Below are 24,400 nucleotides of genomic sequence, written 5' to 3' on the forward strand. Positions count from 1 at the left end.
AACAGTAATCTACGTGGTGTTTATTGTAGATATAGTGGATTATGAAAGCCATTACAGCCCACTATTTATTTAAATGCTTTTTCTAAACTATATCAAATCGTAGCAGCAAATCAGAACCCCAGTTTGACTTTTGCATGTTTCCTGGTTTGATTATATAAATATTTATATAGGGGAAAAAAATACTTTGCACTTCCCACTGAAACCTTTGACCCAGCAGGAAACCGCTTGCCAATGACTGAAGATGAGAAATATTTAGGCAGGTTTGGGTGAGTCCAGGTTTTCCCCTGCACTGTTAAGGGCAGTGATGGCTTCAGACCCTTCTGCGGTATATTGGAGCTCATTAAATTTGTTTAAAAGAGAGCAAGCCATCGTTAATTAACACTAACCACCACAGAAACCCATTTATTTTGCAAGAGAGGGAAAAAACTCAACAAAATAAGAAGACCCTGTAGGAGGTGAAGATCAGCCCCAGGCTGCTGACGGGAAGAGGGATCACCCACGTACGGGGGCGATGCCGGCGCTGACACCCTTCACAAACAGCCTGGCCGGCTCACGGCCAGACCTGCGAAACCTGCAGCACTGCTCACAGGATTTGCTGAACACCGGCAAAGTCCCTCGGCCATGGCTCCAGGGCTGCTCCCTGTGGCAAAACCTGCCCAGCTTTTCCTCCAGAGGGTGGAAAGTGGCTCCTCTCGATGGAGCCAGCAGTAGCATGGAGACCTGGCCAGCCGAAGCCTTGGGGAGGGTCTGCATCGTCTCACCCGGCACTGTCTCGCCCATCACTTTTCGCCGCCTCTCAGCTCACCAGCAGCTCGCTCCAGTTGGCTCTGGGTTTGAGGAAGATGAGGAACTGGTGGTGCTGGAGGAAGATCAGACACCTTGAGCCATCAGCCGGGCGTGCTGGCTGCTGACCAGGCATTCGCCTTCTCATCCAGCACCTGGTACCAGCACGGTTGGGAGAGTGCCTTCACAAGCACCCCGTTGCAGCGATGAGCAGGACCGGAGTGGCTTCTCCATGGGAAACATGGCCAAGAGCCAACAAAGTGACCGAAAGGGGCTGGAAATTGGCTGCTGGAAATGTGGCAGGTCACTGAGGTCCAGCAATGAGCGCAGGGGACCACCTGCATGCTCGTGCACGCTATGGACTCTGGCCCGATTCTGAAACGCTGGCTGGGAGAGGAGAGCACTTACTGCACTTCTCTTTCCCGTGCCAGCTGGAAACCGACACGGCTTCTCCCTTCCTGCACTCGGTTTATCCCTCTGGCAGTGGCAGGCTGGTGCACCCATGGAAACCCAGGGCTGGAAGGGATCTCCAGGAACATCTCCTCATCCAGGACTGTGCTTCTCCATCCCTGAAAGACGCTCATCAAATCTCTCCATAACAGCCACTGGCAATGGAGAGCCCACCACCTCCCTGGGGTGGACGGCTGGCAGGAACTCCCCTTCCCAGCAGCAAACCCAAGGTGGTCTTGGCACCACGCAGGGACCCTCAAGCATCTTGCAGTCTATGCACACCAGGACGGACCTCGGCCTTCTCGTGACAGCGTGATTCAGTCTGTGCTTGGCTTGTGAGCATAGTCCACATCCTTTTTGGATGAATCACTCTCCAGCTGCTGCTGACAACCTTGAGCCCAACAGAGAGACCTTGTTGTTTTTCTCCCCGGTTGTTTCTGGCCAAGCAGTGACTCGGCTGTCAGAGGTGAATAACTCTTCACACTATCTGAACACTCGCTAACCATCCAGAGCCATAAAAAGCAATTTCTTCAAGGCTCCCTCTCTGTAAGGCTGGATTTTGAAGCAAGAGGGCTGGTCTGAGATTTAGTGGGAATATTCATAAAGATGCTCAATAAAAATAGATCTCCAGAGCACAGATACCTTGTACGGTTCTGGGTCATATGGCAGAGGGTTTTATCAACAGCGAGTGAAGATCTAGGCAGAAAAGAAAGGCAGATCCTACCCATAGCACTTAGCGAAGCCTACAGCCACTGTGTGGAAATTGTTAACAACAAAAAGCTTCTACCCCAGGCATTTGCCTGACTCCTACTCCTGCCCCAGGACCTGCTTGTTTTTCATTTCTCTTCTTTTTTTTCTTCTTCTTTCTCCGAAATCTCAGCAGCAAGGATTTCTTCATCTTCTTGTGCCATAGGAATCACACGAACGGTGACTAAACTATCAGAAGATTTTGAGAATATTTCTTTTCCCAGGTCAGTGGATGCTTTGTGGGAGATGACAGGCGATCTCCGGTGCACTGGCGATTTCGGTGGGATCAGACTGACGCTGGAACCCTACGATCATAAAAAAAAAAAAAAATGACCAGGGCAAAATCAACCTTAGCAGACCCTTGTCCACCACCCCGAACCACGGCGTCTGAGCTGTGCAAAGCCAGGCAGGCGTTTTGAGGAGTTTCACCACACCGGACCTCATCATCGGGATGTCAGCTTGCTGCCAGAGGTGACCCCTGTGAGAAAGGCAGCTGGATTATATCCTGCACATCTTGAGAGAAGTGTACAGAGATGAGTGCAACGCTCACACCTCCTGCACTAGCTCTTGTTTTGCTCCCAAAGCATCTGGAGGGGTTGATCTTGGCAAAAGCTTGGCAGAAGCGTTGTTGTGAGGGAGCAGCCCTGGACTGCCCTGTCTTAAAACCTCCTTTAGAGAGGAGCCTCAGAAACCTCACCTACGGACGTGCCATGGACAGGGCTGTCCTTCTAATGGGGTCCTGCTAACCCCATTAGCGGGGTCAGCTTCTAATACGTGCACCCCCCGATGACGGGTCTCGTTGCCACTACCGTATAGACCACAGGGTGCCACTGTTCACCGCTGCCTTTAACTGGTTATTAATTAGTGTTAAGCACTGCAGTGTGTGAAGCCTCGTCGTGCTTTTGTGAAGGACTGCAGAAACGCAGTCATGCTCAGCGTCTCCCTGGATATTTACCCAGCCTCAAGGCCACCGCGCGCTCCATATCAGCTGCTCTTTCACCTCCCTTTACACGTCCAGATGTGATAGTCTGCATAACTCCATGGTGGGAAGAGTAACAACAAGGTCTGCATGGAGATATGACCTTTTTTACGAGTTCAGCAGAGACACTTGGAAGGGGGGGAAAAAAAAAAAAGCAGGGCCACTTTCTTTTTCAGTTGCTCGACAAAAAGGCAAGGGTGATTTGACTGCAGCTCGTGCAGAGCTGGCAGGATGGCGTGCCTGCTGCTGGCGGACTCGGCCCCAACCACACCGTGAAAGCTTTGCAAATATTGACTGGCCTGTGGATGCTGAATGCCAGTATCACCCTCTGTCCCGCCAGCACATCGATTAATTACGAGTGGCTCTGTCTCTGTGGCACGGAAGAGATGTTTGTCTGTGGCTATAGCCCAGCTAGAAACTAGACTCAGGCTTAGCATAGCTGGGCAAAAAGTGAAGGTATTTCCCTTCTGTGTTGCAAAACAAACCCTGTGAGACAATGACATTCTCCCAAGGCCATGTGTAAGATGCTGCACCACCACTTCCCATTTGCCTGCGCTACGTCAGACCCCGATGACCTGAGCTCACTCCTTTAAGGCACCTTAATGACAGACTCCGGAGCTGGTCGGGGAGAGCAGCAACTTGTCATCTAAGGAAGCAAAGCCAAATTGCCATCCTCCCCACGCTGACCTGCGTCGCCTGCATCGCCTTCAGCTCCTTCAGCCTCTGCTGGAGCTGCGCCAATGGCCCTTTTCTCCCCATCCTCCCCGTGATGGCCAGGGCAGCCCGGAAGAGCTTCGGGGTGTCAGCTTTCGGGGGGATGATCAGCGGGTCTCCGGGCGCTCCCTTCTCATCTTTGGGTTTATTGTTGTTTTTCAGCATTTTCCTACAGCAAGGAAAAGGAGAGATGATTTCAGTCCGGGGACATGTTATATTAGCTTGATTTTATAATGCAGAAAAATCAGACTTTAAAAGGACAGGAATTTTTTACGCCTTAGGAAGGACAGAACAACAAATCTAAGTAATGCTAAAAACTAAAGTGAATATTTTAATAGATTTTTTTTAAACGAATGCACTTTGGCCGCGTTGGTTCCCGAGTTGCACCCGCTTTTAGCGGTGAAGCTTCGCAGCAGGGCTGGGCTGGCTCTGGGCACCTCCAGCCTCCCCAGCCCGGCGGTGAGGGACGGGTGCCCTCTGCCGAAGCGCGGCAGCTCCAGCCCGGCTCTCCTCCGGGGACGTGTGCCTAACGCCTGGTGCCTGCAGCGGGAGTTTTCGCACGGAGAGAAATCTCCCCTGCGATCTTGAAACCTGTACTCTGCTTTTTTTAAAACCCCACAGGCTAGAAAGCAGCAGCCCGACACGCACTTGGCCTTTTTACACAGCAGCTTCTGAGACTCCGGATAATGCACCAAAATCTCGTTCAAGTCCTTCTTATCCAAAATGAAGAGGTTAGCAAAGCCGTGAGCTATGACGTTTGCTGTTCGGCGATTTCCCCCTCCTGCCGCCAGCAAGCTGAGGGAGACATGGCGAGACATTAACGCTGTTATTAACGGGCTCAGCACAGCATTTGTAATTTAAAACCTCCCTTTTCCCGTCATGTCCCCCCATCTCTCTCTTTCAGAAGACTCAGAGTTTAATTTTCACCCCCAGTGAAATTTTCCAAGCCCAATTTTTAAAGAATGCTGGGAAACGTTGGCATGGAGCGCTACATAAAAAATGATTTGCCTGTTTGAAGGTTTAAATGTTGCATTTTACACCACTCTAGTGTCTGCTGGGCTATAGGGAGGCAAACTCTATCACTGTGCTACAAATGCTACAGGACTTTACATGCTCATGAAATGGGCAGATTAATGTCTGGGAGGCTGTTTTAGTGAAACATCTTTTCTTATTCATTTTCCCATCCCTCCATATACCTCTGCTTACTGTCACTAGCTCCCCAGGCAGAAAACATCACAGTGACAAAAACAGCGGAAAAGCTCCAAGAAAAAAGCTGTAATTTGCGTAGCAGATGCTGCTCAGTGTTCGTGGCTCTCAATCACAAAGATTAATTAGGGTGTTCCTGATCTCCCCACCTCCCACCCTCCTCGCCCAGAGCCCACAAGCTGTATTTCCCCGGCTCCCTGGCAATGCTTCACTCACCTTATTTCTCCAAACACGGATCCGGCTTTCAGAGTCACCAGCACGGTTTTGCCATCGGGTCCCCCCAGCACTTGCACTTGTCCTGCCTGAATAATGTACATCTCGCGGCCGATCTCTCCCTGCAATGAAGATGGGTGCTGTGTGGGGTGCCCAGAAACAGGGAGACCTTATGGATGCCCTAACCTGCATCTTGCTGGAAACCTCCGCGACCATACTGCCCTCTCCAAGCTCTCAAAACACTTTGTCCTGATGGTGCTCACTCCCGAGCATCCTCATCTAAGCATCCCAAAGTCTCCTCCAGCTCTGCAGGCTCTTCCCATCTCTCCTGCTGTTCATGGCTGCAGCAGAAGAGGTCAGTCTTTGCACAAGACCAGCTGCAACCGAGGATGTTTTTGCTCTGAATTCCCTCCCTGTGAAGCGGCTTGATGCTGTGAAGCGGCTTGATGCTGTGAAGCCTGGCATTGATGGGCCAGGCCTGGGTTTCTCCGCTCTGCATTGCTCCTAGTGCCCTGCGCAGCCTGGCCACGACACCGGGGATGGCAGGGCACCCGAGCATCTCATTACCTTCTTACACACGTAGTCATTAGGCAGGTAGACCACCGATCTGAGCCGCTTCAGCATGTCGAAGACCATCTGCCTGTCACAGCCCTGAGCCGAAACAGAGCCAACAGTGCCGTTAGTCTGCGCTGGCATGCCAGGCTCCACTGGCCAGGACCCGCGCTGCAGAGGGTACCTGGAAGAGGGCCACTTTGCTCACGATGTTGTAGTTCACACTGATGGCGAGGTCCATCCTCATCTTGTCCGGCAGCTGCACCAGCAGCTCTGACTCATCTGTGAGATGAAGCAGAAAACTGGCTGTTACCAGCACTTGATCCGAGAGTGCGTCCTTGCCGTGGCAGTGGGAGAGCAGCCCGCATTTTGGTGGCAGAGGGCAGGAGCCAGCTTGCCCAGAAAGGTCTCCTCCAGCCTCTGCCCACCCAGCAACCTGCAGGTCTAAAGCCAACAGGTGATGGAGAGCGTTATCCCTGCCCTGACAGCTCTCAGAGACAGACCGGTATGCCCAAGCCAGCATCTTTATTGGCCAGGAGAGTGGGCGCAGAGGTCCTGCCTGATGATTTACTGGTAGGGTGGGCTAGTGGGTTTGCTGTTGGACACACTCTGGCCAGCGATTGCCAGTCACTGCCTTCTCCCCAGGGACCGTCAGCTGGGATGCTGGACTCAGTGCACTATGAGTGATGCCGGGTCACCGAGGTGCTGCGACCTGGTGGCAGCCTATATACCCTATTGGTGGGCAAACAAGCCCGTATAGCAAAGAGTAAAATAAGCCACCCCCCCGCCCCGAAACTGTGGTGCTGTTTGGCAGTAATGTTTCAGCTCTGCAAAACAACCGCAGTAAAACACGTGATGCAAGTGTTGACCCTCGGAGCATTTGGATCTCACCTAGCATGCCTTGCGAATGCCACGTGTACTCGTACCACATTTTCACCCGGTTCTGAACAGTTTTGGGGATTTTGTAGAAGTTCATGTATTTAATGGTATTGTCCATGCAGCTCCGATAGTAAGTTTGCCCTGCAGTAGCGGCGCCGACCACATCTCTCATCTGAATAGGAGAAAGGGGTGGAAGAGATGTTTTAATTGCTGTTGCTTATCCATCACGCAGGTTAAGCAGTCTAGAGCACATATGCTGAGTCCTAACAGCATCTGCCAAATCCTTTTTGCCTTCCACCAAAGCAGAGCAGGTCCTTGCACGGGGAAAACAAACCTGGAGGTACAAACCTTTGGACCAAACCCTTCCCCACCTGAGGCTGGGAACTCCCCGTGACTCCTGCTCACCTGCCCTATCATGATGGAGAAAGCAAAGACGCCTGTGAAGTAGTTCAGCAGCTGAAAGACGATCTCAAACAGCGTCTTGGGGTCCGGCAGGCCCCCGATGGTGATGAGGGTTTTGACTGCCCAGTAGTAGCAGCGGATGTAGCTGGGAGGAAAAGAGGAGGCAGCTTTGAAGGCGTTTCTGGCATGAAGGCCTGTTTCACCCCTCAGTACCGAGCTCGCATCCTCTGGCCATGGCAAGCCAGAGCCTGCTGAGAGTAGGTGGGTGACAAAGGGAAAATTAAGGGGCTGCAGACTCCCCACCACACCTGCAGGTGCTGCTGGAGGTGCTACAGGAGCAGGGGGACGTAGGGACCCTCCAGAAACCTCTGCATGGGATGCTCAGCTACTCTGGCTACTCCCATTTTCTGCTTCTTACAGCTCCACTACCATAAACCAGCAATGCATTTTCAGCAACGTTTACAGTTTTAGAAACAGTCAGGGGAAAAAAAGGGTTTGTGAGCAAATTGTTAGCATGGGACTCGGATGTCAAGTGAATTATTGGTTCACTGGTCTTGGGCACTCCCTTGGATGGTATAATTACACCTAGAGATAGATACAGATATGTATATCACACAAAATAACTACACAGCAGCAACATTAACATGGGAAGCTGAGTGCTCAAAGGGAAGGCAACACCTGCACTAAGGCTTCCTGGGTGACAGTCAGTTGTCCCCACCTATACCCACACCTCACGCTAAGTCTTTAATGCACGTGCCCACCCCTTTTTTTGCAGGAAACTCTTATTTACTGCATGGTGCTAAATTAGTTGAATGTTACTCAGTATTTTATTTTGCCCATGTTGTACAACCTGAAGGTGTGGGCATTCGTTACGAGGCAGCATTCAAGCTTGCGAGCTGAGTGCTCTCCCTGTGGCATCCATCACTGACAGCACAATGAACATTTAACACATGTATCTTGGAAATGCCACGGCGAGGGGATGGGGTGGCCACTGTCGCTGTCTTGCACCCTGGGAATGAGGGCGCTGGGCTGGCCTGAGGGGCCTGACACATGGCACCTAGGACACACAGCTTGAAGCCTCCATCCTAACCTGGCAGCAGCAGGTCAACACGAACAGAAACAGGGCTCACACTGCCATCCTGCTTGGCCAGGGAGCATTCCCTTGCTTCCCAGCACCGGGTTCCCAGTTTTTCAGCCTCTTCGAGCTGTGATTGCCTTTGATCTCAGCCGAACTGCAGCCTCTTTGTCTTGCAGCACTGTATATTACTGCACACCCCATCCCTCCTGTCCCCGTCATTCTCCCTGGCTCCACATCTCCTGGCACCTCCAACCCTTTGCTTCAGGGGTTTTTATGAACCCAGCTGCATCCTAATACCTCCCTTCTTGCTCCAGCTCATCACAGCAAGCTGTGCTATGTGAGGACCCAAGCCCTGGCTTGTACCTGTTTCCTTCCCCATCATAGACCCAGGTGGTAGAGCCCAGTCCTTCATAGTCTGATGCCCAGTAATAGAGGCAGGAGTTCACGTGCAAGCTGTACAGTAAATAGGCAGTGGTCCGAATCACTCTGCAAAAAAATAGGAAAGAGCAGGAGGGGAGATGATATGGCATCTGCTGGGAGAAACACGTCAGATCCCCCCCGGCATCACAAGGAGCTTCGAAGCGATGAGCCGAGTGCTGACCATGCAGGTCCTGCCAGTGCAGGAACCACAGAGCACCCAAACGTGTGGCCCCGCTGCTCTTTCCCGCAGCCCTGCAGCTACAGAAGTGCCAGAAAAAGCAGCTTATCTGCTGGTGGCTCCTCTTCACCACCAGCACCCCTAACCCTGCTGGGTCAGGGAGAGGTGATCCTACCCACATGGGCTCCAGGACCCCCACATCCCACCTGCATCAGCCAACACCCACGTCAGCCGGTCCAGGGAGAGTGGGAAAATAAATCAGAAACCCAGAATGGGTGCACACCAAAGTGAACTTTCTCCCCCCGCAGTAACAGCAACCCCATGCTCCCTCCCTCCCTCCCTTCCCCTCACCTGTAGATGTAGGCGTTGCTCAGGACAGACTCCAGGCGGTTGTTGAACTCGAAGAAGGCCATGTACTGGGAGGAGAAGGAAAGCAGCGCGCTCCAGCTTCCCGCGGCCCCCGCCGGGAGAGTTACGTCCCCATAAAGCCCCACCCCGCCTCTGTTTCCCTCCTGCAGCCCCTCTGCAGCATGAACTGCTGCAGACAGATTTGGCTCCATCTATAAGTGCCCTTCTATTCAAATGTGAGCGTGTTTTAGGATTGAAATGAAGTGTTTGACCAACAGCCCCACAAAGCCTTCGGGACGAGACTTCCCATCCATTTTACAATCCTCTTGTCATCATCGATGAACCTAGCGAGCCACAGCTTACCCCAACCAGTGTGGGACGCCTTCACATCCCCTGCGACTGGTATTTTGCCTGATTTTGTAAGCTCCAACTCACCTTCAGACAGCGAGGAAAACGCAGGAGTGGGTTGACACCGACTTTGAAGTAGAAGAAATCCAGGGGCAGGAGGCACGCCATATCCATCTGAAATCCACACAAAGAGAGAAACCTCTGTGGAGACCTGCAGGCATGGTGGGACGAAGCTGCAAGCCATGGCTCAGATTAAAAATTCAGATTAATAAATAAGATTACGTCTAACCTTAAAGCGTTGTGATCGCAGGTAGTTCTCTCTCATGGCCTTTTTATCGGTCTGGTTGGGAATAGGAGGGAGAGAGAGAGAGGAAGATTGGTCACGGCTTACAGAAAGGAAAGTCATGGCCAACATGGTCATGCCTGGCTTTCCTCTTCTGCACCACAACAGGGAAGATGCTCCCTTCGTGCCTGGGAAGGGGAGCAGAGCAAAAGGAGCAGAAGAAGACCTGGCCGTATGCCATCTTCCCATCCTATCTCGAGACATCTTGTGCTTGTTTTGCATCCCAGAGAAAGCACATTGCAGTGCCTGCACCACAAAAATCAGAGTTTACAGGAGAAACCTCCCTGTCTGAATATTTGCACGGGCAATGGGAAGGCTGTACCCTCAAGGTTTTATTTTTCACAGCTTATTTAATTGGGTTTGGAAGCGATATTCACTTATCTCAGGCGCATGATCTATGCATTCAGACTGTAATTGCTTTTGTCGTATCGCTAATGCATTCTGCCTAGCTGTGCTCCTGAGAATTAAACCCCGAGTTTATGCCACCTGCTCACGATTAGCAGCGTACGGCTGCACTGGGGCCGGTCGGCGTGCACCTCACCGCGCCACTGGCAGGACCGCTTTGCAGAGCAGCACCCTCCAAGCATCCCTACCCAGGAACGGGGCCGCCATGGACCACATGCTTTCTAGATGGGCCGGTATTGACTTTAGGGGAAAATTATGTATTTTTGGTGGACAAAAAGACTGCCGGCTTATCCACTACATGGCAGGAGAGATGCTTGCAGTCCTCCAAGAGTGGACACAGCCCTGATGGCCACGGCTGTGGTGGAAGAGCATGGAGAGCTTGATTCAGAGATCAGTGACAAGCACGATCCACACGCTGGGGGTGATGGGGATGGGAGGTCCCCGCAGCTGGTCCCCAGCAGTGGGACACAGCGTGCTGCCACTCACTATTACGTCTCCCCCCTGGACGAACTGCAGCCGGGTCTGAAAGACGAGGATGTCCAGCAGATAGACGAGGTCGCAGAGGTAGTCCATGAGCAGCCAGCAGTAGATGTTTGATGGTGTCTGGTAGGGGAAAGCCCAGCGGACGGGGATCAACCAGCAGTTCCAGTTCCAGGCCACGACAACGAAGAACAGCCACAGCACGTACATCAGGTCTGCGCACAGGGAACCACACCACGATTAGCTGGGCATACATCCCTTGCCCGTGTGAATCCGCTATGCACAGGGGTTTTCATCCCCTGACCTGCCCTGAGTGCAAGGAGGAAACCTGCAGGTCTCTTATCGATGGCATTTAATTGCAAGTGAGCTGGGCTGTAGATGCAAAGTGAATACCACCGGTTGCAGAGCACATCGCTTTTTATCAGAAAGCTTCTTCTAACTTTGCTGGTTCAACTAGGTTTGCTTTTGCTTTGCTCCCACAATACCGACGACTTTCTTGCTTTGCTTTTTTCCCCTTGAGGCTGTGCTGAGCCAAGTGCTGGCTGCCTGAGCTTGGGGGCTGTGAAATAACTGTGAAATAGCAAGGACTAAGGAAGGAGCTGGGATCCTGTGGGGTGTCCACCAGGCAGTGGATTTTTCCTTTGTGATTTTTATTTCCATTTGGGGTGTCCACACCACAGGGACAGTGTTTGCCCGCTAAAGAGCCTGAAAAGCAGAAGGCTGCCCCTTCTCTGCCTGGTCGTGCTCCTGACACCCACAGCCATCGGGAAGTATTTAGGCAAGCCTGTGCCTTGCAGGGGAATTTAAAACTCTGGTTCTTTTAGTATACAGGTGTAAGCTAAGTTGCTCCTTGCTTAGTTGTCCTCCCTTCTCTACAAGGTCTCATCTTTTACACCTCCTCGCCTGCTCCCCTCCTTATCCCCTCTTCCCCAGCCCCACCAGCTTGCCCCCAGCCCGGGCGCATGGCCGTGCTCCATCACTCACTGGTGAGCGGGTCGATGCTGCTGGGGAACTGGTAGTTTTTCACGCGGTCCAGCCAGGGCTGGTACTTGAACGTGCAGCACAGCATCTCGCAGTAGTGCTTGTCCCCCACTGGCTTGTCCCCCTCTGGCTCCCCTCCTGGGGGAGGCACCGGTGCTGCCGCAGGTGCCAGCTTGGCGGGGGCTGGGAGAGGCCACACAGTTATTTTCAAGGGCAGAAAATCATCTTACAGCAATTTGTTTAAAGGTCTTTAAATTGATAATGAAACAGCTGTCTCCCTGAAAACACAGCGTGTGTGGGGACCCACCAGTTAAGTGCTCCCAGCCCCACGCATACTCACATGCCTCAGGGCTCTCGTCATCTGAGGTGATATCGAGGTCAGTTAGCTTCTCCTTCACCCTCTCAGTCCTCTCTTTGAAGAGCTTCACCAGCTCCTGAAGCCGGTTGTTGATGACGGCGCTGCTCAGGCTCGTGGCTGAACCGACGCGCTTGAGCAGGCTGTGAGGAGACCATCAGGCATTTCATGCAGGTAGGAAAGCACAAGGGCAGGTTCATGACCCATTTTTTAACCTACAGGATCCTGAATTAGGATTTACCCATATTTATTTGGCTATTGTGTAATCAGAAGAACACAAATTAAGGTGATTTCAGCAAAATACTGTCAAGCAGCACCAGCCTGAGCCTCATCCTTGCCCTGGGGTGTGAGATGCCCTCAGAGGGACTTGGGAAGCACCAAGATCCCAGGCTGGATTGCATGTGCTTGGGAGAAGAAGATTTTGGAAGAACTATGGGATGAAAATGTGCACCAAACCCCTGAATTTATAAACTATATCTTCTCTTTTCAGCTTCTTTATTAAAACTAGGTTGGATTCAGAGCAGGATGCTTTACCTAGCATGACTGAGAAGCATCAATACGAGGGAGGACAAAAACAAGCTTGTTTGCTGTAGCTCCAGGCTGGTTCATTGTAATAATTGGCACAACGATTTCTGCCCAGGAAGAAGGCAAAACCCTGCACCATGTGGAGGTGCAGACCTTCCCCAAGACTTTGCTTCCCAGGAAGGGCAGCTCCCTCCAAGGCTGTCCCCCGGGGCTGTAGGGAAGCCAGGACCTGGGGTACGTGATGCACAGCTTGTGCTCACTTCCTACACGGTAGAAAAAGGTTATTTCTCCACAATCAGTGAAAACAAGGTGTCCCCATAGTGCTATAGCATATGTAGATCAAAGGTGCATCTTCTCTGTGGTTAAACCTCATCTTAAGGAGAATATTTCTACCTGGATACAGGAAAAACAAGAGAGCAGTTTCTGCTCCAAGGAGCATCGTGATCGGTTTTTTTTGGAGAGGGGGGTGCATTACTTGTTACACAGTGCTAGACCAGCTGCGGGCATGGCTCCCTCTATCTTTGGTATCCCAGCACTTCTAGGATCTTTGCTATTTCCACCCGAGCCCCGGGATCCGAACCCCTGGGAGCTTGGTTGATCCAGAGCCCCTCAGTTCCACCACGCACCTTTCCCTCTGCCTCTCGTCCCAGCCCAGCAGCGCTTGGGTGTGGGACTGGCTCACCGGTCCCTCGTCCAGACCATCCACCGGGGACAGCAGCTTCCTCCTGCGGACACAAACACAGCGACTGACGCTCGGCTTGTCCCTCATCCTCAGCCAGCTCCTCTCCCTCCTCCTCCTCCCAGGTCTCATCTGTTTCCACTTCCCTTTCTCCTGCCAGGGTCAGTTTCCCCCTAATTTTTGGCGTTGCCTGAAGTTAATGGGAGCAAACCACCCTGCTCCTTTGCTGCTAAAGCCCTGTTCCTTCCTGGGCACCACCGAGCCCACGGCTGCACGGGCATGCAGCCACCTGGCCCATTTTGCAACCCGTTTTGGGCACCTGGCAAGACGCATAGAGGGCAGGCACCGCTCTGCACTCGTCCCCAGTGCCGCACCATCACGCCACTGCGCTTCAAGAGGCAGGCAAGGAAAATGCAATCGCGGTGAAGTGGAGCAAAAAAGTGAAATCTGGACAAAAGGGAGGGTACTGGGGACACCGCCCAGCTCTGAGCTGGCTCCGGAGCACCTTAAACTTCTGAGACAAAGAGTGAGTTGCAGAGCAATGGGTGTGTAACATGGACCCTTTAATGGCTGCGGACACCTGCAAAGCCAAGTGCAAAACGCAACAGCTAAGAATGGCTCCAGGTTCAAGAGGAGCACTGTAAATGCCGTCCTGGCAATGCTGAGCCAGTGGCAGCTGATGTCTTCCTAGAAGATGTGTCCTAACACAGCTGGTGGCTCCCTTTGGCATAGACGGGTTTCTGGGACAACTTCCTTACATGTGGGCAAACAACGTGGCAGAAAGAGATCTCAATATGAAGATGACAATCGCGACAAAAATCTGGTTTGCAAACCTGCAGTCAAGTCCAGAGTTTCAACTGTGACAAAGAAATTGTCTTCTGCCACCACAGCTGTTGCTTTAAATTAACCAGGATTTCACTGACCCTGGTGCAAAATGGCTCAGTGCCACATGTGGAGCAGGAGCAAGCAGGACGCTGAGGGAGGTCGTCCTGCCATCGCAAGTCTCCTGAAGAAAGCCAAATGTGATGAACCCACCCGCCTCCAGCCTCGCTGGCTCTCAGGCGTGCCATGCTGGGAAGGGGAGCAGAGGAACAAGACCAACGAAACCTTCATTCCTCAAGTGCACAGCACAGGGGCAGAGGAAAACCACCACCACCCCTGTTAAAGTACCCTCAGATGTGGATGGAGAGGTTCCGAAAACCACATCAGTTTGGAGAAAGAGCCCTGCCAAGGTTCGTGATGTTGTTAGGACAACATTCATCGCCTCTCACTGGTCTCCAGCTGCCCTTCCCCTGCCTCTGCCCCTCGAGGCACCACGCTGCCCCATTGCCCATCCTCATCCATGAGCAAGCCCAAGATGCCTACATCGACAGCCCGATGGCCTCTTGCTCTGTAAGGGGGACCCTGTAGAAAAGGTATCGCCGTCCCCCCCTCTTTGCCTGTGGCACGACTCCCCACAGGCCACAGAGCTCGCGTGATCACCCTCCACGTACATGCAAAGCTTTGTGTGTCAGCATCCATCTGGGAAAAAAAATGCTTCTTTTTGCTTCATATTAATGGATGCCCTTGGAAAGACGTAAAAGGAAATAAATGTCCCCAGGAAGGTTGTAATTCCAGAGGTGCAGGAAACATCCCTTGATATTCTGCCGTGCCTGTAGTTCACCTGCATTCCCAGCAGATGCAGACATGAGAAGGAGCAGGAGCTACCCAAAAAGCAACGCAAACCTCAGCGGATTTTGGAAACTGGTGGGTGAAGGGCTCAGAGGGAACCTGGGATGTTACATGGAGAACAAGTCTTATGAGGCGCAGCTGAGGGAACTGGGGTTGTTTAGCCTGGAGAAAAGGAGGCTGAGGGGAGACCTCATCGCTCTCTACAACCACCTGAAAGGAGGTTGTAGCGAGGTGGGGGTCGGTCTCTTCTCCCAAGTAACAAGCGATAGGACGAGAGGAAATGGCCTCAAGTTGTGCCAGGGGAGGTTTAGATTGGACGTGAGGAAAAATTTCTTTACTGAAAGAGTGGTTAAACATTGGAACAGGCTGCCCAGGGAAGTGGTGGAGTCCCCATCCCTGGAGGTATTTAAAAGACGAGTAGATGCAGCGCTGAGGGACATGGTTTAGTGGGTGGTGGTGTTGGGTCGACGGTTGGACTCGATGATCTTAGAGGTCTTTTCCAACCTCAATGATTCTATGATTCTATGATTAAGTCCCATGGAGAAGCTCACGTATGTCCAAAACCCTGGCAGGTCTAGCAGTTTCCCAGTCATCCATGGGAAAAAAGGAACCTGCGTGATAATCCCCTGGAAAACATTCAGTCCTTTGATACATTCCAGCTGCAGGGGACGTTTTTTGGGACAGGACCTCCAGACCGCTGGTCAGAATGGCACTAAAACCCACATTTTTTTCCACTGATGCATGAAGACTTCAAACCACATCTCCTACGATACAAAGTGACCCAAGAGACACATAGCTAGTGAAGAGGAGGACTGCGTGTAGACCAAGTAAAAGCTAAAGGTGAAAGATTAAATAAATAATTAAATGATTAAATTAATAATAAATTAATAATAAATTGAGATGTGGAAATGCACAGCACAGGTAGAAAGAGCTGCACGAACCCCCTTGCACAAACACGCAGGAAGCACAAGTATGCAGGATCTGAATACAAGCAATAAAAATGCAAACTGCCACCTCAAGAGACCAGGTAGAGAGTGCAATTGCCTAAATAAAGGTATAGGGTGAGCAACACGAGGCTGTCAGCCGCTGCCTGGGCTTGGCCATTGGTGTGGACCGTGGGTCGCTGCTCTGACGCTGCCCTGAAGCAAAGCCTCCAGCTACGCTCAGGTAGCTCTGCGCCCGGCCACCACGCAACCGTCCACTGAACCGCCAGCCGTGATGGAAGACCTTGTCGCAGCCTAAACATTGTTCCATTTTCAATGCCCTTGGAAAGCTGCGGCCACAAGCACCGGGCTGTCCTGCGCCTACCTAGAGCAATGTGGGGTGCACAGGGTCCCTCACAAAGGCACTGCCCATATGGCATCGTCTGGTGTATCCTAGTACTTATTGCCTGCAAGAGCCTGTTTCCAGGCACCAGTTAGACAACATGAGGCTCTTTTGCAGTGAGTCTTTCGTGACTCTGTCTAAACAACATTGACCCTAATCCTTCACAGCCCCACACAGGAAAAAACTCAAGACTGTGGCCAATAGAAGTGACTTAGGATAAATGGATGATTGCTCAATGCAGAGTTGATGCCCTCTTCCTCTGAAAACACCAGCCAGAGCCGAGCATTTTCCTTCTGGTTCAGAATGATGAAATTTTATTTCTTTATGTAGCGAAACAGGAGTTGCTTGCTTTTAAAAATCTCCAGCTCTACCAAGGGACCTCCAGTGTTGTCTTGAGAGACGCTACCTGCAGACATGGCAGAAAGGTCCATATGCTCATACTGCATATACGACCTGCTTTAAGAAATTGGTAGAAAATAGCATGAGAAAACTGAGGTGCTGCAAATATATAGCTCTACTGGGGAACCATAGGATCATAGAATAGTTTGGGTTGGCAGGGACCTCTGAAGCCCATCTAGTCCAACCCCCCTGCCGTGGGCAGGGACATCTCCCACTAGATCAGGATGCTCAGAGCCCCGTCCAACCTGGCTTTGAATGTGTCCAGGGATGGGGCATCCACCACCTCTCTGGGCAACCTGTGCCAGTGCTTCACCACCCTCAGCGTAAAACATTTCTTCCTTAGATCTAGTCTGAATCTACCCCCCTTTAGTTTAAAGCCATTCCCCCTTGTCCTGTCGCAACAGGCCCTGATAAAAAGTTTGCCACCATCTTTTTTATAAGCCCCCTTTAAGTACTGACAGGCTGTAAGCCTCGACAGCTCTCCAGCGACGAGCTGCTTGTCACAGGAAAATTTTCATCGCTGGGCTAATAGAAAAAAGGCAGTGAGATTCAGCAGGTTTTAAATAATTGGCCTCTTAACGCTGTCAGTGTTTGCACTGCAGGTATTTCGTATAACTCCTTGGGCTCTGCTTTCCCAGTTTAAAAAGCTGTTCAACAGACTGGATTATGGACATTTTTACCATCTTAGTTTCAATTCCTTCAGGAGCTTGTTTACTAAAAGATCCAAACTATTAAGTAAGCATGGATATAACACCTGGTTTTCAGCACAGAAAAAAACACCTTGGTTTTTATTTTTAATCCTCTTCAAGAATGAGCCTCAAAAAACCACTAACGACCAAAAACCCATCAGCTTCCTCCAGCTTCAGTTTTAAAGCTCAGTTTTAATCCTCCCCTCTCCGAGCATCCTTGATCCGAAGACACACAAAGCCAGGTGGGAGATGCTGCAAACCCTTCCAGCAAAAACGCAAGAAGAAAATTGTTGTTTTTCATGATGAAGACCCGTATCCAGCACACGGAACCCCCGCACTACAAATTTGGGAGCACAGACGCTTGTGTCAACAGACAAATGGGATCTGACCACGACCTGGGGATCGAGCCCATCTCCAGGAGAACACACAGACAGGGCTGTCCCTGGCCCCCAAAAGCTTTAAACAAAATTTAACCATTTAATTAAAAAATGTAAACAAGAGGCAAGGCTTTTGCCATCTCCCCTGCCTTGCATGGGGGTGACACCCACTGCACATACATCACCCCAGCTCACTGCCCAAACCCGCCCGAAATGGGTTGCTCTATATGGTTGAATAAATTTTCCTGCACTGGAACCATTGGGGGGGGGGAGGGAAGGGGGGAGGTGAGACCCCTGGGAGCCGGGGACCGCGCCTGGGCAGAGCCATACCTGGGGGATGCCGGCACCATGCCGGGCACCACCACCATGTTGGGAGTGTCGATGGTGGGCATCGGTAAGTGGGTACCATCATTCTCCACAGCATCGCCTCCACTGTCCACATCCTTGATGTCCACGGTGGGGTAATTACCTGGCCCATGGAGAAGGACAATAATTGCATGTGAGAGGGGCGAAGGGCCCAGCCTGAAGCCAGGATGAATCCCCAAGCCCCATCACCTCCGCAGAGCTGCCCCCAAACCCCGCAGCGTGCTGGAGGGACTCTCCTTTTCCTTCCATTCCCTTCTTGCCCAGCACTCCTTTCTCCTAACAGTTTGGAGCATTTCTTTCTCTTTTTTTTTTGCCCAGTTTTTAACACTATAAGAAGTGCCACCTGCTTCCCTTCTGCTTTCCCAGCTTGCAGTGATTGCAACTACTCCGTGCAAGCCTTGGGTCCCCGTGGTTCGGAAAATGATGGAGATGTGGATTACCAGCTGCAGGTGTTATGCAGGAACCCAGGATTTCCAGCTGCAAACCTTCCTCCCAGGGTCTAGAAAAACCTCCTGGGTCTTCTGAACATAAATATATGGATCATGCAAGCTCCAAATTACACAAGCGTTTGTTTTTCATGCAGAATAAGGCGCTATTTAAATAAGCACTTACGGCCTCTCTCTTTTGCAGAGGTAATAACTGCTTCCTGCCACAAGCAAGGTGGCCTCTAGCAGGAAGGTTGGATGTTTATAGTGGGTAGCAAGAGATGCCAATTGCCCAAGGGAGAAATGGCGCTGGGGGTTATCTTGGCTAGACCCCACAGCCGGCAGGGCTGTGAAGTGTCATCCCTTTTCTTAGCTATATAACAAAATGCAATGAGTTCCTGCAGGTTTTATTCTAAGGGGGGGGGTTCACACGTCTGAAAGACCCTGTGCATCCCCTCCTGTCCCACGCTGATGTGGGACCAGTGGATCAGAGAGAGGCTCGATCAAATCACTGAGAAAAAGCCTGTTTGGGTTGCAAAGTTAAAATCCCATTGCATGTAAGGAAAAGCAGCAGAATTTGGCTTGCTGGTTAAAAACAAAGCAAAACAAAGCTACAGAAATCTAATTCGTACTTCTGGGTTAAAAGGCAGAAAACCGTGAACAGCAAACCTCCATCTTACTGTCATCTTAGTATGAGTGGGTTGCACGAATGCTGAGGAGAAAACTGTGTGTGCAGCGGATATTTAACCCTCTGCCTGCAGGTCCTTCAGGAGAGTTTTTGGCCAAGCAGGTCAAAACATATAGCATATCACGTACAGATATTTGCAAACGCTCTCTAGGGGTTAGCTAGAAAGGCAGTATAGTGATGAGGCGGAAGCAGAAAAAACATGAATTTTGTTCCCCAGCCTCTGTGCTGCAACATGAAACATGCTTTTATTTATTTTTTCCCAAAAAAAGCAACAAAAAGCAACTACTCCAGGAATAACCCCTTGCCCCCCTCAAGTTACGCAAGTCCATCGTCAAAGCTGACATCTCTAATACCTAGGGGGGATTGCTCCTCATTGCAAAAATTGGGGTTGACAACTCCAGCCTTTGGCTTGCTGGTGACAAGGACAGGGATGCGGGAGGCAGTGGTGGCTTGGTAGCTGGGGACATTGGGGAGCTGCTCTAGCGCGCCGTGGCCGGGAGGGGAGGCGTCCCCGCCGTCGAGCGGCTTGTCATGCACCAGCCAATCTAGCTCGACGTCTCGGGCACGCTTGGACATGCTGCTAGGTGCCTAGGTGCTTCAAGCAAAGGGCAAGGCATCTGAAGCTGCAATAAAACACAGAGTGGTTTGAGATGGGTTATGTCAGCGCGGAGAAATGCAGGGCTGCTGGGGTTTTTGTTGCCGCCCGCTGCTCACGGATGTTGGTAGCAGCAGCGGTGAACATCCTACCACATGCTTTTCTAGCATCGCTGCAAGATTGGGGTGCTCTGCAGGGCTGCATGAGCAGAGAAATCTCCGGCCTGTACCAGGGCTCAGGTCAAGCCATCCCGTGTGCAACTCCCCTGACGTCGGTGGAGTTATGCCAGGACCTGCCTTTGCTCACTCAGGCTGCAATGGGAGCTCACCACCTAAGTTTCATTACCAACCCGTTACCTCCTAAAAGGTTACATTAAAATGCGCTTTATGCCACCAGTTATTTCCCAAATTGAGCAAAGTGGTAGCGAAAGTCCTTTTTGTCCCCACCTACGTTCTTCAGTTGAAGGAAAAACTCTTATTTCGCATCAGAGGTTGCTTAATCAACAAGACTAAGTACTGAGTAAGCACCAGCCTTTCAGAGCTGGCTCCAGCTGATGACAATATTGCCATCGCACTGTGCCCACGGGATGCTTTAAGCTAGCGAAAAGCCCCGACTGCCCACGCAGGCCCACGCTGCAGAAAACTCATCTGCCTGCTCCCAGACAGCGAGCAGCGGGGAGGGAGAAGCTGCATTTTCCCCTCGCCGGGCATCGCGTTGCCTGCTTCAGTTCATCCTAATTTGACATTACACTGCTATATATTGTACCTTCAGCATCGGTTTCAGCAGCTTCAGCTGTCTCCTCTTCCACCTTCAAAATGAAAAAAGCCATTTTAAGGAGAAAAAGACCTGCTCTGTCAGTAAAAGAGCAGACTTTGCAGCTTGATTGGGTGCCCCATATCCCCCGACCATTCGCCAGCATCTCAGCTTGTTGTTCAGTGCCAACATTTTAGGGTGAAAGCATCCCCCCCTTCGTGCACAGCTACTGCTGCTGTCGCAGGTTCAGAGATGGGAACATCCTGGTGGACAACATTCCCAGTGCCCATCCTGGTCCCTGCTCCTCGCCAGGGCGTTGCATCCCCCAGGACAGGCTCTGAGCCCCTGGCATGCGCTGGGCAGCAAGAGCTCGTTGCAGATCTGAGCCCAAGCAGGGAGCGATGCCGTACCTGTACAAAAGCACCTTCGAGATCACTTATCTCAGCTTCTTCCAGCTGCTCAAACCTGAGGGCCTCCTCTGCAAAGTAGACTTCATCCACACCCTCGTCAGCAGCGAGACAAGGCGACTGGAGCAGGGGTCTGGATGGTACAGATCAAGCAGAGACAAGCGCCCAAGCTCGCTTTTGCCCTTTCAGAGGTTGTGCACATTGCGGATGGGGGGCATCACATCAACGGGGGGGGGCATCACGTCAACGGGGAAGATGCACGGCTGTCCCGGTTTCGGGGAGCACTGCTCCTCCAGCTGCGCCGCAAGCCTCATTTGCAGGTGAACACCACCACAGAAATCTTAGTTTAATACAGTAGTGGTACAAAAAAAATTGCTGCTTAGGTTAGAAGGGATTTGGAAAAAATACTACATGGGAGACCAAGTGAGAGGTGCATAAATAATGCAGGGCATTGCATATACATAAGCAAAAATTGCATATGCAAAAAGATACAGGCAGTATGTTTCTCCTGCTGTGCATAATAATTTCTCATATAATTAAAATTTGCCAAATAAAAAGCTGAGAGCCTAATTTCCAGGCAGGGCTGCCCCGCAAGCACCATCCGAATCCCACGCTTGCCTGTGCAAGACACCACCAGGACACATAATTCTCATTTTCCTTCAGCAGCAAGCGCAGGCCTCAGCTCCACCATTCCGACAAAGGGGGCTCACAAAATCGATTTTACTGGTTTAATATAACCTTACCACTGAAAAAAGAAAAGCCTCATCGTGTTGTTCTGTTCACTTATCTCCAGATTTGCTCTTTCCTGGAGAGAGACGCAAAGCGGGGATTGGGGATAATGAAAAAAACTTTGAGACAGCTAAATGCATGAAAATTGAAAAATCCTTGGCAGGTCCTGAGTCAGATGATGTATGTAACAAGTAGTGGCTGCTTTTTCTCTTTTATCTCCATGTCTTGAAAAACTGTTATTTTCCAAGGTCGTCTTAAAATTATTTTTAATCATTCCCCCCCCCCTTTTTTTTTTTTTTACTTAGGCTCCCTTCAAATGCAATCGCAAGTCTTTTCATCCTAATCTAGAAAACCTGTTGCTGTATCTCTTTTCCCATAAGCAGACAAACACGTCGAAGGACGGAGCAGCATCTCATTCACCCAACAACTAAAGCTCAGGTTTCTATAGTGGAGCTCCAGGAACAGATTTTGATAAAATAAAAAGATATGGTTTTAGCACTGCATAATCATGCGTTTTCAGCTTCTTCCTGAAAATCTAGCTACTTCAGAAGAATTAACAGAGAGTAATATTGTAGCACTAGGTAATAAATCCCTAAACATTTATCTCACGTGAAATCAGAGCAAACCACTAAACTAAGCAGAAAGATTTTTTTAAATACCATCTGGACCAAAGTCATCACCTACAACAGCTGACTATAACTCGGCGATTTTCTACAACAGGAAAAAATGTTAAATTGTACCTACTTGTATTAAGTAGCATTTGCAGGTACAACACATAATCCCGTCTTTAAATTCCACTCTGTAATACCCATAATAATCCCGACTGCCCTGAATCAATGGATACGGTTTTAAATAACGTGGACCGTCTCCGGGCGCCGGGTGCTCCCAGCTCCCGACGAAGGCACAGGCCGGGGCCCCCGCTCGGCCGAGCCGCGGGACCCCGCGGGAGGGGATGGCCGGGGGCTGCGGCTGCCACCGACGGCCGCGATGGAGATGGCGCCTGTGTCACCAGGAGACGGTCGCCTGTCACCAGGTGCCGCGTCAGCGGCGAGCCGTGGGGTGAGCCGGTTTGCGAAAGCATCCCTCCCCCTCCCTCCCCCCCCAGCGCACCCCTCCCCCTCCCTCCCTCCCCAGCGCACCCCTCCCCAGCGCACCCCTCCCTCCCCAGCGCACCCCGGCCGCCCGCCGGGCTGGGCGGCTCGGCTCTGCCGAGAGCAGCTCTCTCGTCCGCGGGTGTTTCAGCCTCTCCGGCTTGCGAATGCAGCTGAAACGACGACTGCATTCACGCTCGTTTCCAGCAAAGCCATGAAGGGAACGGGAGCCACTCACCCTGCACTCTCCTCCACCACCTCCTCCTCCTCTTTCTTCTTCTCCTCCTCCTCTTCCTCCCCCTCCTCCTCCTCCTTCTTCTTCTCCTCCTCCTCTTCCTCCCCCTCCTCCTCCTTTTCCTCTTCCTCCTCCTCCTCGGCAGCACTCAGGGAGCACAACCACAGCCTGAGAAGGAGAAACTCATTAGGTGAAATCCAAAAAGTATGTCTGAACCTCACAAGAGGAGCACTGCCAGTCTCCACACCCTCTTTGGCCAGAGATGCTCTCCCTCCATCCCCCAGCCAACATCCTGGGGGGGACACGCTCGGGCACACCGGGCAGATGCTGTTTCACAGCCCATTAGTGTCTGCGGCCCCAAGGGGGTGGGAGGAAGAACGGGAAAAAGTTTGGGAACGCAAAACCAGAGTCCTAGAGCCTTCAAATTCCCCTTGCGGCACAGGGAGAGGATGTGCTTAGGAGTCACTTGCTGCTGATTTTGACCAAAACCTCCCTGTTAATGAAATCCACCCTCCAGGGCAGGACGTGCTTTCTGCTGACAGCTTCTCAGGCTCGTGTACTAAGGGGAAAAAAATCTGAAAAATATTTTTTATAACATGCCCAGTGTTTTCTGGCTGAGCAGAAGAGAGCTCTGCTGAGCAAACGTGTGCTGGGAGTGTTTTGGGGGGCTCCCGAACTCTTTGGGAGTGTGCATGGACACCTCTCATCCCCCTGCTGCAACACAGCCCGCTCCTGGCTCTGAACGCATTGCCCAGCCCTTGGGAGGACCTCAGCAGGGGTTTCTTTTGGAAGAAGTAGGATGAGTTATATAAAGACTACCATTTCCAAATGTCATGACAGTTGGATGCGCAGTTGATAGGAATGAGGTCCAAACCCTCTTGCCTTCGGGCCAAAATCTACTTACAGGAAACCTAAGCAGAGCATCCTTCAGCTGTCCTCTGCAGGGCAATGTGAAGCATTGCATTCGTGGCTCTGCCACTGCCTGTCCAACCGGAATCGCAACACCAGAAGGAAAGGCTGTTTGCTCAAACACCTTTTGGGTCCTTCTGGTGCCCCCCTCTTTGGAAACGGGCACCTCGGCTGCCCGCTGCCAGCTCCACCACCAGCGCTGGCGAGGAGGGATGCCCAGGGACATGCTTGTCCCCTCCCATGGCCACCACGCTGGTGGCCAGAGAGCACACAGAGCTGCCCATCAACAGCACCTCCCTCCTCCTACCTGTTTTCTTCTTCCTGAGGTTCCTCCTGTATGGGGGGAAGGGGACGAGCATCTGCCACCAGCTCAGTCTCACGACCCCAGGCCATCATCTCGCATGTGGCTTCATTAATCCAGTCATCATCGATCTCTTCCAAGACGAGGTCGGTCTCCTCAGGTTCCCCAGGGACAATATGAACTGAAACAGGAATGGGGAAAGGGAGGTGATGAAGTGAGAGTAGCGCATTTTCGAGAGGCCAGGGGTAGGGCCAGGGCAGATTCCATGGTTTAGCTGCATGTTACAACAGCTGCTCGATGCAGAGGTGCTGCCGCATGTCAGGACTGAAGCACATCTCAGCCTGCACAGCCCCGTGCAGCCCCGGTCCCCCCGA

General features: G+C 51.6%; 1 protein-coding gene across 1 annotated transcript in view; it reads right to left on the bottom strand.

The window, feature by feature from the left end:
* CNGB1 (cyclic nucleotide gated channel subunit beta 1) overlaps positions 1 to 24,400 on the bottom strand; it is a 31,064-nt gene continuing 6,664 nt past the window's right edge. The window contains exons 12-34 of the mRNA XM_076349225.1: positions 24,033 to 24,207; positions 22,820 to 22,984; positions 20,765 to 20,894; positions 20,367 to 20,409; positions 19,607 to 19,629; positions 19,360 to 19,573; positions 17,858 to 17,996; positions 13,013 to 13,111; positions 11,847 to 12,004; positions 11,510 to 11,689; positions 10,532 to 10,740; positions 9,587 to 9,637; positions 9,385 to 9,471; positions 8,953 to 9,017; positions 8,367 to 8,489; positions 6,929 to 7,070; positions 6,536 to 6,695; positions 5,829 to 5,926; positions 5,660 to 5,743; positions 5,096 to 5,214; positions 4,322 to 4,468; positions 3,647 to 3,842; positions 1 to 2,285 (exon numbers count right to left, since the gene is read on the bottom strand). Of these exons, the coding sequence (XP_076205340.1) occupies positions 2,070 to 2,285; positions 3,647 to 3,842; positions 4,322 to 4,468; positions 5,096 to 5,214; positions 5,660 to 5,743; positions 5,829 to 5,926; positions 6,536 to 6,695; positions 6,929 to 7,070; positions 8,367 to 8,489; positions 8,953 to 9,017; positions 9,385 to 9,471; positions 9,587 to 9,637; positions 10,532 to 10,740; positions 11,510 to 11,689; positions 11,847 to 12,004; positions 13,013 to 13,111; positions 17,858 to 17,996; positions 19,360 to 19,573; positions 19,607 to 19,629; positions 20,367 to 20,409; positions 20,765 to 20,894; positions 22,820 to 22,984; positions 24,033 to 24,207 (3,023 nt within the window). The 3' untranslated portion in view covers positions 1 to 2,069. The remainder of the gene's footprint in view (positions 2,286 to 3,646; positions 3,843 to 4,321; positions 4,469 to 5,095; positions 5,215 to 5,659; positions 5,744 to 5,828; positions 5,927 to 6,535; positions 6,696 to 6,928; positions 7,071 to 8,366; positions 8,490 to 8,952; positions 9,018 to 9,384; positions 9,472 to 9,586; positions 9,638 to 10,531; positions 10,741 to 11,509; positions 11,690 to 11,846; positions 12,005 to 13,012; positions 13,112 to 17,857; positions 17,997 to 19,359; positions 19,574 to 19,606; positions 19,630 to 20,366; positions 20,410 to 20,764; positions 20,895 to 22,819; positions 22,985 to 24,032; positions 24,208 to 24,400) is intronic.

This window comes from Aptenodytes patagonicus, chromosome 11, assembly GCF_965638725.1.
Source record: "Aptenodytes patagonicus chromosome 11, bAptPat1.pri.cur, whole genome shotgun sequence".
Lineage (NCBI taxonomy): Eukaryota > Metazoa > Chordata > Aves > Sphenisciformes > Spheniscidae > Aptenodytes > Aptenodytes patagonicus.